Raw genomic sequence first — 16,386 nt, forward strand, 5'->3', positions numbered from 1 at the left:
GGCCCGGCCCGGCCCGCCCCTTCCTGCCCCCCCGGCGGGCCGCAGGGTGGGGCCGAGCCGCCGCCACCGCTTCTCCCGGCGTCCCGGCCCAGTCCGGCCATGCTGGACTTCGCCATCTTTGCCGTCACTTTCCTGCTCATCCTGGTGGGCGCCGTGCTCTACCTCTACCCGGTAATGCTGCCGGCAGCGCGGGGGGGGCGTCCGGCCTGGCCCGGCCCGGTCCGGTCCGGTCCGGCTCCGGTGCAGGCGGGCAGGGAGCGAGCGGCCGTGGGGCCGAGCCGCCGCGCCCCGGGCGGCCCCGGCCCTTTCCTACGTCCGCTGGACTCGGGCCGGGTTTCGGCCCGCCGTGGCGGTGCCCCGGGGCCCGCTGGGGACGTGGCCGGCGCCCACGGAGCGCTGGCGGGGCCGGGCGGGCCTCCGAGCCAGCGGGGCAGCCCGGCCCGGGCGCCTCCTCGTGGGTTAGGTGCTGCGGTGAATCCCTCACAGAAAGGCTGTCTGCTCACCGTGCGGTTCTGCACCTGTGCAGATACCCAGGCCGAAATCCGGGTGTAAGGTCTACATTACAAACCTGACCCGTTAAATCTTTACGCAGGGATCTTCCGTCTAACCAGGTGAATAATCCCGGTTTAGCCAGTGGGAGCAGGCACACACTTGTAGTTGATCGGCTTCATAAGCCTTAGCAGGTGTGAGGCCTGAAGACGTGGCTTATCCAGCTTTTGTTTTGTGGTTTTTAGTAGTGTAGCAGTATTGATGTGGAAAATCTAGCTCTCCTGCTGGAAAGCTGTGGAGCTTGTATAAAATCTTACGTTCAGGGAGGCTGATGCATTTCCTTTTACTCTCCAGGCATCTAGGCAAGCATCAGGTATCCCTGGGCTGGCTCCAACTGACGAAAAGTAAGTGGTTTCCATCTCCACATTGATCAAGTTCAGTATTGGCAGAGGATGCTGTTCATGACCGGATATCCTCTTTGTGTTCCTCAGGGACGGCAACCTGCCAGATATCATTGCCAGCAGCAGTTTGCATGAGTTCCTGGTGAACCTTCATGAGAAATATGGCCCACTGGTCTCTTTCTGGTTTGGAAGGCGTCTTGTTGTCAGCCTCGGCTCCATTGATCTCCTGAAACAACATGTTAACCCCAACCGGTTGTGTAAGTGTCCTTTGCTTTGTCTTTGTATCTGTTTGTTCCCTCTGGCCTTGCTTGGTATCCTATCTCAAAGGAGGCTGGGCTTTCATTCTAAGTAGAAGGAAAATGAGACTTAGTTTGCAGCTGACATGGTGGTTCAGGTATGTCTTTGGTCCTGGTTATTGGACTTGAATATTGGTGACCAAGAGTTGCTGGTGTCCAGTGGCCATCAAGAAATTAGTATGCTTGTGTCTTTTACCATCTCCCTACAGGCCAATGTTTATGGAAAGCATCATGCTCATTAGTCACTTGAAACATGAAGGTGAAGATCTTATAGCCACTTGGCATACATTTTAAAAGCAGCTCAAAATACAATTTGAGAGGGAGAACTTTGCTAAATTAAACCTGAAAACAGCTGTGCTAGTTTGTGATAGCTCCCTTGTGTGGTTCAGTGTGGAGGTTTTTAAAGTATTATCTGAAGAAGTTATTTAACTTTCATTTTTCTTTGGTGTGTAGAATTTTGCGCTGAAAACCTTTATCCAGTCTTGGAAGTGATCAGTGGTGCTGGTAGCCAAGTTGACTGTCGTAGTCCTGGGAGGGTATTTTAATTTATAGTGTAAGCCTATTAGGTGGGTATTTTGCTTCCTAAGGTGATCACAGACAAAAAGTTAACTCAGTTGATGTTTGGGTTTAACCTCTTGTTTTTCCAGTTTTCTTCATCTTATAAGGTTGAATGAGGTGCTTGTTACACACCTCTGACCTGATCCTGTAGGCTGTCTTTAGGCACCGGCAGATATCTTAGTATCACTTTATGCTGGGGTCGTGATGGGTAAGCTTCTTGCACAGTTGCATGACAGCCTCAAAAAAAATGGTGACAATCTGGGGAAGGAATGGGGGTTAACAAACATCAGCAAGACACAGTGGATAGCAATGACACTCCAGAAGGTGGAGACCCACCCTGAAAGATCTGAGTGCACTGAAGTGTGTTTGGGGGAAATTGAGCAGACAGTTACTTTCTCAAAGCTCAGAGAAGTGGTGACAGGTCCCTGGGCAGGCAAGTTCTCAGAAATGTACTGAATTTGGGAGTACCCAAATACTGAGAAAAAGAAATACTGTGCCCGCACTTAAATGTGGGAAATGAAGTGACCCAGGCAGCTACAGACTATTCTGGCGTCCTTCTATGCCAAGGGCTAAATGTATCTTTTTAAGGATGGGAATAAATAGGAAATGCATGCCATACTTCTTTGATAATTAGGCTTCTAGACAAGGGAAGTGAGCGAACTGTGTTTCTGTCAGTGTTTCAGTTCAGAATTTGCGCGGACACCACCTCTTGGGTCATCACAGAAGCTGGAGGTAATGGGATATGAGAAGTGAAAGAGGGAGCAAGGCTGGCTTGTGTTGGGAGAATGAGATGCTGGGTTGGGGAGGTGAAATACTCCCACTTTTGTTAGCAGCCTGCTCAGATGGTATCATGCTGGGACCGCTTGTTAAGACAGGGAAGCAGAGTGAGGTGGGTACTGCTGAGGGCTGGGGTAGCAGAAGCTGGAAGGGGAGGAGCAAAAGTAGGCTGCATTAATTGCCTGCAGGATGATATGGCTATGGGAAAAATGAAGAGGGTACATTGAGTCATGTATTTTCTGTAGAGAGAGGAAAGCATCTAGGCTATTGCATAAGATGAACATGAGCCAGGCCTGGAATCCTGTGTATGGCTCTGACCTCTGTACTGGGCATGATTTTGAATAAAAGAAGTGCAAAGAAAGGCTGCCAGTACTCTCAGACGAGTGGGAAGCCTGTCATGCAGGAGGAGCCAGGGAGTATGTTCAGCCCAGCAGAAGGGAGAGCTTATGCGGAGATCCTCATAAAGGCAGCACCAGCAGGCTTAAGAAGGAGGGTTCTTAGATCTGTACTGAGCTCAGACCTGAAAAAGCAGCGATGTTGGTTGTGTCAGTGCTTTCCTTTTAGCACTGATGGTTGTCAGAAGTGCTCCAACTTTATTAGAGGTGAGGAATCTTACTCATCGTTTTTTCTGGAGCTTTGAGGTATAAACAACACATAGTAGCTGAGTGGCTGTAGCAGAACACTTTCTGTACCGTTTCCTGGTGAGTGGAAGAGGTGTTGTGGTAGCCCTCAGCCACGAACTGGCTTTGGGCAGCTTGCAGGTCTGTGGGAGACCTAGTCTTGCCTATATATCTTCTGTGCACACAGTGCTGCGGGGCAGGAGACAGTCCACTGTGGACTGGGTTATATCCAACTACTGTCTCTCCAGCCCCACCTGAAAACCCTTGCCATGTGATGACTCCTCAGTCTGCTGGGGTACCTGAGGCCAGGGCTGCTCTTTGTAGACACTTACTTGTTGGTTTCCAAGTGTGAGGTGTAGCATTTGGCTCCAAGTAGCATAGAAAGGTTTCTCTTGTCTCATGTGTGTGTCTCAGCTATGGCCAAACTTCTTGGAGAGAGAAAGAGAGAGAGGTGCTGATAGTGCATCTCTCATGACAGCCTGGAAGTTGGATTAATTGCATTCATAGTTATTAACAGGTTCCCAATGCCAGGAGACTGTTTTTCCTCATGCTTAAAGCAGTGTTTGAAGTTGTTGTGGTTTTGGCCTTTTAAAGCTTGGTTGAGATTAATTTGCAAGGAGAATTCAAAGGAAGTAAAACTTTGCTGCTGATCCTGGTGATTTGTGTGAGAGGCACTGGGGAAGCAGTCCAGGCCTGTGAAGAGGGTGAACTAGTTCAGGGTTGCCAGGAGCACTGCATTCAGAGACCCACTTGGAAAACTCCCATGAACTGATGTCACCTTTTGGCTTTGGACAATGAACCTGAAGCATTTTGAATGCTGGAGATGGGGCTGTGGGTCCTGGCCTGTTTAAGCAGGACAGCTTCATTTCTGTTCTGTATGTGTTTGTACTGTGCAGCTTCAGAGGTCCTTTCCATCTCTGATGTTCAGTTCTCTTGCCATCTGTCTTGACTATCCAGTTAGATCTTTTCTCCGTATTTATTTACAATGTTGTCCAGGACAGCACCCTGAGGTTCTTGGGATGAGAGAGAAGATTACCTTGCAAATGCAGTCTGGCATGAACAGTCTAAATTTTTATATGCTTCACGATGAGGACTGAAAATGTCACCCTAGAGGTGTTTTCAAGACAAAGGAAGAAGTCCATGGAAGTGCTGGCAGGACAGAGCTCTGTCTCCAAGAGGCGGTTTGTGCCTTGTCACTAGCCTTCTGTAGCTGTGGAGAAATAGCTGTTTCCCACATACTGCGAGGTAGGGCCAGCTCTCAGCAAAGGGCAGCGTGGGCTCTGCAGTCCTGAGTTCACAACAGTGAATATATCAGTGGCATGGGACTGCCAGTTTGCACTAGGGACGGGGTAGGAAAAAAATGGAGCCTGTGGCTGATCAAGCAGTTTTCTTTAATGTGCACCAGGAGAACTTTGCAATTTCCCTGGTGTTGGTGCTAAGCATCCTCTGGCCTCTCCAAATGCCTCTGCTTGTCAGATTTGCTGTGTGGGCTTTACCACCAGCTTTGTGTCTTTCTGGCTACCCCAGTACTGTGCCTAGCTCTGCCAGGGCCAGTAAGCAGGGAATCATGGCATGAATAGCAGCAGCCACTCCGTGGCAAAGTACCTTGGAGGAGGAATTGTCAGTAGCAGCTAGAGTCACATAACAGCCTGCTCCACGTGGAGAGCCACAGGTACCATCTGCTGTGCCAAAAGACACAAGCACATACTCCTTGCCATTCAAAATGGGAAACGGGGTGAGATGCAGAATTTAAAAACATTGGAAGGCAAATAATGTGAGAGAAAAGCATTTAGGAAGGTTTACCATATTCATGCCTCTGACCTTATTAGCTGCTTTTGTGTCATTAGGTAGTAAGTCCTCTGCAGGTGGGAATTGTATCTTGTATGTTTGTCCAGTGGCATAATGAGGCCCTGATCTCTGCTGGGAATCCTAGATATACCCATAGCTGGAAGAGTCATGTATGTCTAGCCCAGCCTTGATGTTTTCGGATGCCTCAGAGGTTTCATTCTCCATCTGGGAGAAATAATAGGCTGTGATAAACAGTGAAAATATTCCTCTTGAAAACTCCCTGATTGCTGCTTCCAAATAGTTCATAAAGATTCTGCCAGTTCTGCAAGACCCACAGAAAAGTTTACAGGAAGGGAGAAGCATATGCCATGCTTTATTGCACAGTTTTGCACTGACACCTAATATACTTTAGCAAATTTATTAAGTAGACACCCCTTGTGGTGAAATTCAGAGTTAAAAATCTAACTGAGGTGAGCCATGGATATGGAAGATGGAGGGTATGTGTTTTTGTCTAGTTTGTACGCTCTTGCAAGTGTCTGTGCGGAAGGAAGATGGGAAGTAAGGCGATTAGAAGTCGAAAGCATTCTGTAGCTTAGTGGGGTACTGTTTTCTGTAAGAGCTTCTCTGCTGGAGGCAGCCCTGACTGAGAGGCGGATGTTGGTTTGGGAAGAGCTTATCAGCAGGGAACTCGGTGCATGCAAGTGAAATCATGCAGGAGCAGTAGGGTGTCAAATGAGGTTTGCTGGGGCTGTGAAGCAAGGTAAGGAGTGCAGAGACAACCTCTGGCTAAGTCTCTCATGTGAGCTGATATGTCTTGAGTACATAGCCATGGTCAGGGCAGGAGGGTGCACCAGATGTCTGGGGGGATGTGCTAGAGGGGCTGCTGATCAGACTGGAGGAGAAGGGGAAGGAGCACGCCACACTCACTGTTGTCACCAAGTCAATGGCACAACCAGCTGGGAACTGGCAAGCTGGGAACAAGCTTCCAGGGCATTATTACTAAAGAGTTACTTGGCAGAGCCAGCAGGCAACCTCTGCAGGGGAAGTTGATCGTGGGATGATACCCTGCCACAGAGAAGAGGCCTTATGAGGTCCCAGCCCACACTGAGCAAGAGAAGCTTGACACCCCAAAGAGACTGTTCCTGGGGGAAGGAGCCATGCCTTGCTCACTGCCCAGAAGTAGGAGCACCTGATTAAAGAGGTTGCTGTTTTTGTCGTCCCTGTGTGGTGTGACTGACTGACTTTTGAATGGTGTTTCCTTTATTTGCTTTCAGTGGATCCCTTTGAGACAATGCTGAAGTCCCTCTTGAGGTACCAGTCCAGCCTGAATGGGGATACAGGAGAGAGCCACATGAGGAGAAAGCTGTATGAAAATGGTGTGACCAAGTCTTTGCAAAGTAACTTTGTTCTCATCCAGAAGGTGTGTAACTGCCTTTGTACAGCAGAGAAGCCCTGGGTGGCTCACAGGGGAAAGTTTAGTGAGAATGATCACTGGGATGAAGGAGCTGCATTCAGATTAGTGCTGAAACTACAGGCATCTGAGACAGCGAACGGCCTCTGCCCGTTGAAGCATGGTGTGAATATTTGGCTTCTCTTAGCTCCATTGAGTTAGGGGAAAGGGCTGAGCTTGGTGGTTATTTTATGCCAAGATATCGGGTGGAGCTAAAGATACTGGAGCATCTGGAGTCTAGATTTATTTCCCAGGACAGGAGGGAGAAGCAAGGAACAGGAACCAACTATTGGGATGACAAACAGGTGAAGAACTATTCTGTTGATTCAGTCCAGCTGCCAGAATATGATGTTTTCTGAGTCTGCAGCTACTAGTATTGATGGGTTTAAGGATTCTTTTGTGACAGAGGGAACAAGAGAGGAGGACAGGGCTGCCTTGTTGGGGGAAAACCTTGGGAAGAGGTAGAAGACTTGAGGCTAAAATGTTACTGTTTAAGTTAACAATGGAAGGAAACTGTGGAAAGAGTGTGCATGAAAGTGTGGTCTGCCTTAGGAGCTCAGTGGGAATGTCTCCAGGGTATGTTTGGTAAATAAGCTGCTGATATTACTGCCAACTAATGGTTCCTTCCCTCTCAAGCTGTCAGAAGAGTTGCTAGCCAAATGGCTCTCCCTCCCTGAGGCACAACACGTGCCACTCTGCCAGCACATGCTGGGCTTTGCCATGAAGACTGTCACACAGACAGCTATGGGCAGCAGCTTTGAAGATGACCGGGAAGTCATCCGATTCCGCAGGCACCATGATGCAGTAAGTGTCACAGAGACAGGAAATCTATTATATTTTTCCATGCCAACAGCACACAGCTTGTGTCTGTGTACAGTTTAGTACAAGCTACTGCTGAGACTTTAAGCTAACATTAAGCTTAAGAGCTTGAGGGCTCTGCCCCAACTGTCCCAAGCTGAAACTATCAGAAAAATCCTACTGCTGATCCTGCTGTCTCTTAGTCTAAGGTGTTTCTAAAGGATCTGTGGGGATCAGGAACCCAGATCTAATGGCATCTGAGAGGTGTTTGGTACCTGTCATTTAAACTCTGCTGGGAATGCTGGTGGAACTTCTCCTTTTCAAAGATCTTCTGAAGGCTCTGTGACATTATGGAGAAAGGAAAATCCGAGGAGATCCCAAGCTGTGTCCACATCTGGGGATGTTAAATCTGCTGGTGATAGGGTGGGAAGGGAAGAGTTCCATCTGCCATTCAAGATTCCCATGCCTTTTCCCCTACAGTTGTAATTATAGTTGTTTCATTTCGACTCAATTTCAGCTATCATAGATGTAATATCTGGAATGGGACATGCTGTCCTAAAGAGGAGACCAGTTCTGTATTCACAGGAAGTCTTCACTTTATTTGGTGTTTTCATTTTCCTGAATAGAGAAGAATAGAGGAGTCCCAGCAGTCAGCCTGTGGTGAGTGATGGTGCTCTTCTCTCTGTCCTTCTTTCAGATCTGGTCGGAGATTGGGAAAGGTTTCTTGGATGGGTCCCTTGACAAAAACATGACTAGGAAGAAGCTCTACGAAGATGGTAGGTTCCTCCCAATATCACAGTCTTCCTCCCACTCTGATTAATACTTAGAGTTAGGTAGCGTATGGAAGCACTTTATTTGCCCAGCTGTCTTGGCTTTTCTGCAGAGTTGGTGCCATAAGCTACCAGATGTGTCCTCCTTACTCTTGCGTAAGATCATTGTTTTGGAGTTGAGTGACGAGTCTGCCATTGTGAAAGAAGATTGTAGGACTACAACTTTAGTTCCAAGTGTAGTTCTAGGGTCTGTCCAATCTGGAGACTGATAGAGGATCCTGGGAAGTATCAGGGTGTGCTTGCTCCCTTCTTGTTCTGTTCCTTATGATGCACCATTTGGTGAATGAACTGCCAGACAGTCACTTAGAGGCTAGAAGACACAAGTACAGAGGTGCTGCTTTGGTGGATACCTTCCCCATGATAGCCTCTGATGTGCTATTACAAGGTAACGTGATTTTCGGGTCTGTTATGGCAGTGCTTTTATTTCTCGTGTATTTCACACTGAGTTATTTTGTTTTTCATTTGTCCTGTCTTTTTTTGTTGTTAATAGTTAAACACTTTAGTATTGCTAGATAGGATGTTAAACAAAAGTAGCTTGTATCTAGAGCTATGTATTTCCTTGTAAATCCTCCAAACCTAGTGTTTCCTTTTTTATGGTGCTGGTTCTGTGGGTTTCAGAACCTGAGGACAACTACTGCCCTGTGAAAATTAGCTTCTCCCATGGGCACTTGGTCAGGACTGTTCCTGAGCTGTAGTTGGATGATGCGTTAGGACACAATTTCACAAACTCCAGATAGTGAGGCTTGGTATTTAGGTGTTGCTGGCTTTCCTATGCGGAGAGGAGGGAGGAAGGGTAGTTCTAAGACGAAGGAGATGAATTTGGCCGTGGTAAATCAAGTTTCAGATCCAACTTCTGCTCCATGTTTCCTAGATATTCTTGATTAGGTCATTTAAATTAGACAGCCAATGGCATCTAGGTCCCTAACTCCCCTCAGTTCCCACAACAGCCACCAGGAGTTAGGCACCCAAATATCTTCAGATGTGTGGACTCTTTATGCCAAAACCCTCCCACCTTTACCCCACCTTCCTCTCTCTGACTATGCAAACTCTTTAACACCATGCTTGTAGAACCTCTAGCAAAAGGGACACCAGCAGCTGGAGGTACTGTAACACTTTAGTAATTATAACTTTACAGGCCATGCAACTAGTATTATCTGGCTCAAATGTTTTTTTTTTTATGGGGACTGATTGAATACATTCTCTGATGGTTCAGCGCTAACTGTTGTTTGACTTCCCCTTATGTGATTTCAGCTCATAGATACATGTTTCAGTTATACCTGTAAGAGCGTCTTTTTATCAGCAACCTATCTTATTTGGTTTCTGCATTTTCAACTAAATTGGAGATACTGCCTTCCAAATTGACAGTAACATGTAACAGAGGCTGCCTCTGTAAGTAAGCCCAGCAGGGACAGCTGGTGTGAAAATCTGCTTGGGAAGATGAATTTACTCTGCAGCACTCAGGTTGACCAGGTTTTAAAATAAACATTTCTTTTTGCTTCCAAAGCTCTGATGGAGATGGAGTCCACCTTAAGGAAAGTTACAAAGGAGCGCCGAGGCAGATCATCCAACAGGCATGTCTTTATAGACACCTTGCTGCAGGGGAGCTTGAGTGACCAGCAGGTCTGTGCAGCTGTTATGTCATTATACGGTAATGGAGTTTTGCTAGATGGGCAGCTCATTGCATTCTAGCCTTTGATTAATTTAAGTTTTTGCATCTTAGGTCAGATTCCTTACTAAAGCAGGGTTTCTTGTTTTTTTCCACTGCTACAATGTTTAATTGTATTAGACTTTGGTAGCTTTCCTTGCCACTGCTTCATTGCTATTTTTATAAACCAAAAGTATGTTAGGATTAAGCATGTCTCGTGCCACTCCAGTGGAAGTTCTATAGAGAGTTCAGTGCTGCTGTGTCTTCTAGATGTATTTCCTGCTCTCTGCACTAAGGGGATTTCATGTGCTTGGGTGGAGAATGTGCCACTTCTTTTTTTATCTTTACAGTCTTACGAACTTCGTTCTCTGAAGTAGATTTTATTTCCTAGATTCTGGAAGATACCATGATTTTCTCCTTGGCAGGATGCATAGTCACTGCTAACTGTAAGTACAGATTGTCGGTAACTTTCCATCTTTACAATCAGCTGTCTAAAACTCTGTGTGATGACATGAGACTTATGCTAGGCTAATAAAAAATTGTATTAATCACTTTCTCCTGAGCTACAGATGTATAAAAGAAGCTAATTTTTACATCAGACTGTCAGCACAGCCTCACAGCTAGTGAGTTGAAACTAAGCTGTGTTTGACAACCTTCCCAGTCTTTTGGTGAACCTTAGAATTTCTTCCCGTTGCTTTTCGTTTGCAATCTAACCCCAGACAACTGATGCTAAATTTGATTAAAAAATACCAAAAGATGTAAGCCACAAAGATCGTGTTGTAGAATGGGTTCTGGCACATGGGAAGGAAATGAGCAGTGCTGGAATGTGACTGTCTGCTTTGAATTTCTGGAGGATAAGTGTGTTCCATGTATGGAAGACTTTCAAAGGAGCTACTTTGGTGTTTGTGCAAGGATTATGGAAAAAAAACCCAACAGACCCCAAATAAAAATACAAAATGGAGCTGTGTAGAATCTCATATGATAGGAGGATGATTGTCAGGCCCTGTATCTCAGCCAATGGAGCTGGGACTCCAGAGATAACCTCCTAGGTGCAGCTGGGTGTTAAAGAATGTGGAAGGTAAATTTGGCAACTATGATAATACTCTCCCCAGAGAATATCCTCTCCAAGTACTCCAGGAAGACTCATTTTAAGGGACTTGACTCCTCAAGCATTCCAGATAGTCCTTATGAATAGGCAGTTTGGAGTGGTAGAAACATTTCCTTGTAGCTTTAGGGAAACTGCATCCTACACACTTATTTCTTATGCAAGGTTTCTTTTTCACTCCGCTATTGAAGATGTCTCTTGACTACCTCAGAAAATAGACGTAGGGGAGGCAAGTGCTGGCCATCCTGCTGCAGAGAGCTGTGCCGTTCTTGTCGCTCCCTGTCAGGAGCCCCAGCTGTTGGCTGTCTGGAGCTCTCACCTGAGATGTGCTGGGGAAGCCCCCCAAATAAGGAAATTTTCTGATGCTTTGGACAAACCAGCCTTTCATTTGCACAGTTGGTCTAATAACCCTGGTTCCCCAGGGTTTGCTAGGCTGTGTGGTCCCTTCCCCAGAGCTGTGAGGCTGACTGGCTCAGTCTCCTGCACAGCTCCCTAAGCTCTTCATAGCATTGAAAAGAGAATTTTAGCTTGCAGGGTCTCTTGTTACACAGGAGTTCAGCCTCTATTTCTGCCACTGAGTACAGAATCAGTATAGCCTGCTGTGAACAGAGATCACCCTTTTATGGGTCGAAAAGTAAAGTTGTAAATACTGGAAGTAAGAAAATGGAATGCGGTTTGTAAAGGATTGAATTTTCTGGGTCCAGTCTTGTCTTGATTTCTTCCCCAGTGTGTACCTGGGCAGTTTATTTCCTGACAACCTCAGAAGATGTTCAGCAGAATCTCTACAAGGAGATGGACCGCGTTCTGGGGAAGGGACCAATTACACATGAGAAAATCGAGCAGCTCAGGTGGGTCCCATGAAATGAAGTGCAGAGGAAGGTTATCTCATGTGGTGGGGACAGGGCTTTGTGTGCTGGAGCCTGATGCCCAGGCTACACTGGGCCAGAAGGCATGCAAAAGCTACTCCTTTCTTTTTTCTGGAACTGATCAAACTACAGGATGACTTGTAGCACAGAGAGTAGGCCTCCAGATATGGGGACCAAGCTGGTCTCTTCAGGGTGCCTATAGGAAACCCTTTAGGTTCACTGGCAGAGGAGAACACAGAATCGGTGCCCTGGCTGCCAGGCCAAAATTAGTTTGCTTACAGTCTTGTTTGGCTTCTGTCCTAGTTTTCCAGAAGTAGAGGTAATGAGTCGTTTTAATGGTTGGATTCAAGTTAGTCGTGTTTAGAGAGAAAGCATGGAATAATATTTTCAAAGGGCCACAGAACTAGGATGATAACTGGTCAACAGTGTGCCTTTATTTTTCATGTGTCTGTTGGTGCAACTGGGTGCATTTTGTATTTTGGCTAGCATTAAGTATTTCAGTAAAGGAGTATTGAGTATGTGGGTTTCTTGCTGGTTCTTGTATAGGTGAGAGGTCCAGGAAAAGGGCTGATGTGTTTATGCTTTTTAGCACAGTTAGTTTGGTTTAAACTCTGAAAAAAGTGTGGTGAAGAGAGATTTCAATAACCTTCCCTAAAAGCTGATAACGAAATTTAGTGCTTCTTGCAAAGACTCTGGGACTCCTTGCCAGAAAAAAAAGAGTAGTGCCTCAGTTTGGCTTGAGACACCTCCAGGAGCACACTGCGACTCTAAATGCAGCAGGTGACACAGCTCTCCTTGCTGCGATAAGGATGTGGGTAAGCTTTGCTCTGGGAGGGTTAAACTAACCAAGTCTTACTGGTTGCAGATACTGTCGGCAAGTCCTGTGTGAGACGGTGCGAACAGCAAAGCTTACCCCTATTGCTGCACAGCTGCAGGAGCTGGAGGGCAGAGTCGACCAACATACTGTCCCCAAAGAGGTAGGGCAGTACCGGGAGCACTAGGCCACTCTCCTTTCTTGGAGGAGAATTTGCTGATTCCTCTTCTTCCCACAGAGGGGTGAGGCAGGAAGACCATTTCTTCTGACACTGTTGAACCTGAGCAGCTGCTCTGTCATCTGAAAGTACGGTTTAGCTCAAAGTTTGCCCTCCAGTTCCTCTGTGGGAGAGACTCTGGGAACTCATGTTCTCTTTCTGAGCAGATTTATTTCCAGTTCTGGGTCCACCGGGAATGAATCATCTTTTGAAGGGGTTTAAGGGGTCACCTGTGCATAAAAAAAGCATGATTTCAGGCTTGATCATATCACCCATATTTATCACACAGAGTGGTACCTTCCATTGCAAAGAATAAAGTAGTCCATACATATGTGCCAGCAAGAGTAGGGGAATGGGATCAGACCCTTTCTAACCATTGTGCATTTGAAAATCGTGCATTTCTTTCTGCTCTGACATACATGTTCTAATTCTCTTGGCAGACACTTGTGCTTTATGCTCTTGGTGTGATGCTGCAGGATAGTTCATCTTGGTCATCACCATACAAGTATGTAGAATCAAGACTTTTATTGCAACGGATTTTCTTCCTTTTTTAATTAATATTCTTTAGATATTCCACCACAGCCTGTTTGGCTGCAGGGCGTGCCATAAGCAGATTTTGGAGATGAAAGGGAGTCTGTAAGAAAATCAGTTTATGAAGATCTTGGTTTGTTTGTCTCCATGGGCAGGATTTTGGGGCAATTCAAGTCATGATCATCGTATGTTCCACTCTGCATGTGCCTGTGTGTATGTGTTAGAGTTTAATAAAACCTTTTTTTGTGTGCACACAGAGAGCTTCCCTGGCAAACGCTGGCAATTTCTTTTTAAGGTTTTCTGTGAGAGAGAAACAGCAATTTGAATGGCTTTGGAATCAGTGCTTGTCGTCATGAAACAATGATGCAAGGGAGGAAATGTCAGTCTGAAGTTTTGTTTTTTAGAGGGGAAGGGAAATGCTACCTCATTACTTCTCATTGTGAAAACAAAACTGAATCCAAGCCAGTATTTAGAGGTTAAAGAAAAAAATTGCTGTAGCTCCCTGCGGCCTCCAGGTGGCAACTATTAACGTGTATCTGACTTCACTTGGGCTGGGGAAAAAATGTGGGTCAGTTGTTCTAGACAGAGAGAACAGGCAACTGAGATTTAGGAGTAAGACTAGAGCCTTTAGAATAGCACTTGTCCTCTCCTGCAAGTGTAGCTCTTACAAAAGGGTCAGGCATTGATGCACTGATCTACAAGCGTCTCTGCAGGGATCGCCCATTAGGATAGGAATTGTGTGTTTATGAAGGGTTTGCTGAGGCCTCATGGGAGGGACAGTGAGGACTGCTATGAACACAGTGTGTTTATTTCAAGGAGAAGGAGGTTCAGCTTTAGTCTAAGGTAGATGTTTATTTCTGTGACGGAGATAGGAGATCAGTTCTTTGTGATCCGTTCACCTAACTACTGTACAAAGCCACTGTGCATGGCTGTTTGCCCTCCCTGTTTTTTTGCTAGGCAGCTGCATTTCCTTTCCTGTTACAACATCTGTAATTTGCCACTTCAGTTCAGGGGGGAGTGTAAGTTTGATGCTGCTTTTACTGAGGGTCAGCACCCACATGCCCTTTCACCTTGGTAGAAGCAGAGCTTGGATATTTAGGCAGGGAGCCAAAGGATTGAAATATAAGCACAAAGCTTTAGCAGGAAGTGAGAGAGAACTGCTTTCCATTCATCAAATTTCCTGTTTATTTTTTTAAAATATATTTAAGTTCAATGATATTTTATTAGTCTCCCTGTTGTTAGTTGATTATGGGAATCTTGTTTTAACTCATGCCAGCCCTGGATAATAGTTTTCTCACAGCCTCCACCATCCTAATGCTGGAAAGCACTTTTCTCAATTGAATGAGTCACCAGCTTCCCTCCCCCAGCACATATACATATGCACACCAGCTGCTTGAAGAGAAGAGTGAGGGGCAAGGAAAAAAGGGAAATATTTTTGAAAGTGAGAGAGGAAGGGACACAGGGGGAGAGAGACACACACACAAATCAGATTGTGTGTGCCCTGGAGGAGAATAGAGGGCAGGTAGCAGCATCAGCTCAGCTGTGTACTCAAGCTAAATACCCACTGCTGAGAGGTAATGCATATTAGTTCCAGCCCCATGTCACACTAACTCAGTTTATCAGCATTTTGACCAAACTGGGACACAGCTGGCCAGCTGGGAGCATATATGGAGTGGACACACAATTGCCTTCATATATCTGTGTGAAATTACCCAGCATGATTTAGAGAGAGCAAATTGCTGAGATTCTGTATTTTGTTGCCGGGTTCTTACTCGTGTATGCATGTACACGTGTCTGGGGAAAGGATCTCGTGCCCGCACAGAAGACTTCAGTGTGTTTTGTCTTTCACAGGTTTGACCCAGAGAGATTCAGTCAGGAATCGGCCATGAAAAACCTCTCCTTGTTGGGTTTTTCAGGAAGCCAGGAGTGCCCAGAGTTGAGGTGAGCATAGGGAAGGAGGTCCTTGTATGTCTCTGTGACAGGGAGAGAAGGTGTTTTCAGCCTCTTCCTGTTGCTGCTGAGACAGTCTGTCCAAGCTGGCAGTTGTCTTTTGGCAGTTTTACGTCATGGCAAGATTTTTATTCTTTTCTCCTGCCTTTTCCCTCAGGTTTGCCTATATGGTGGCTACAATTCTGCTCAGTGTCCTGGTAAGGAAACTGTATCTCCACCCAGTGAAAGGACAAGTCATGGAGACCCAATATGAGTTGGTAACTTCACCAAAGGAGGAAGCCTGGATAACGGTGTCCAAGAGAAGCTAAGAGCAAGCAAAAGAAGGGGCTAAAAGTGCCAACAGTGAAGTTCTGAGCAAGGGTCTTAGGGAGAATCATGTGTGCACCACAATGACTCAAGACAAGGAATTTTACATCCAGATTTTGTTACCTTCCACGTTCTTAACCACATACCTCTCTTGGGTACTTTTTCTAACTCAACCAGTAGTCATATTAAAGTCAATTTAATCTATATGTATTTTTTACATTTGCTTTTGGATCTCTGGCCAAACCATTGCAAAGGAAGCAACAAAACCTTGCAGTGGTGTACGTATGAACTATTGGGTGTCAGCTAGTCAAAGACCAGACCTCTGGTTAATCCAGCCCCTTTCCAACAGCAGCCAGAGCTGGATAAGAGTGCCATTCCCATGGAATGCTCCTTTGTGGGTCCTAGCTAGGTAAGACCTTGGAGACACAAGGACAAAGCCTTTCTCTCTGTGTAGGTATTTTTATTCAAAGTGTCTTTCCTTCCCTTGAGCTATAGCTATAACTGTCAAGAAGAGCAGATATATCTTGTGAGAAGCAAGTGTGAGTGTGTGTGAGAAAGAGAAACAGAGAAATAAAGTGGGGTGGGAATTGCATCACCGGTTCTCTTGATGTGTAATCTTGCCATGCTGTAGGGTTGCAAGAGAAAGGATGACTGGGAAATGCTAGTAAACCAAGAGGGATAAAATTGGTTTGGTCTCTGAGAAAACAGAAGCATCAGTAATAATATAATGAAATGAAATAAAACCACAGAACAAAGCCCTGAGAAAGCCCTGACAGTTCTGAGGGCAGTGTCTAACCTAATCAGCATCAGAAATTGACAGATGCTTGCAATTCATTCAGCACTGGGTCAGCATGAGACTGGTCATGCAAATACTGGAAAGGGAAAGTGCTGATTTTATAGGGCTCTTCATTAATATTGTACTTAATAACTTAAAAGCCTTTCAAA

The 16,386-nt window shown here is 45.8% G+C and overlaps 1 protein-coding gene across 1 annotated transcript; it reads left to right on the plus strand.

Annotated features, from left to right (window-relative positions):
• Window positions 1–62: 62 nt before the first annotated feature.
• CYP20A1 (cytochrome P450 family 20 subfamily A member 1) lies at window positions 63–15,647 on the plus strand. Its single transcript, XM_086465301.1, has 13 exons — window positions 63–171; window positions 844–893; window positions 981–1,147; window positions 6,204–6,349; window positions 7,016–7,183; window positions 7,875–7,953; window positions 9,512–9,627; window positions 10,044–10,098; window positions 11,485–11,605; window positions 12,489–12,600; window positions 13,095–13,159; window positions 15,037–15,126; window positions 15,293–15,647. Exons 1-13 carry the CDS (start codon window positions 100–102, stop codon window positions 15,441–15,443), a joined length of 1,392 nt encoding a protein of 463 aa, XP_086321427.1. The 5' UTR covers window positions 63–99; the 3' UTR covers window positions 15,444–15,647.
• The last annotated feature ends 739 nt before the right edge of the window (window positions 15,648–16,386 follow it).

This window comes from Leptosomus discolor, chromosome 5, assembly GCF_034619465.1.
Source record: "Leptosomus discolor isolate bLepDis1 chromosome 5, bLepDis1.hap2, whole genome shotgun sequence".
NCBI lineage: Eukaryota > Metazoa > Chordata > Aves > Leptosomiformes > Leptosomidae > Leptosomus > Leptosomus discolor.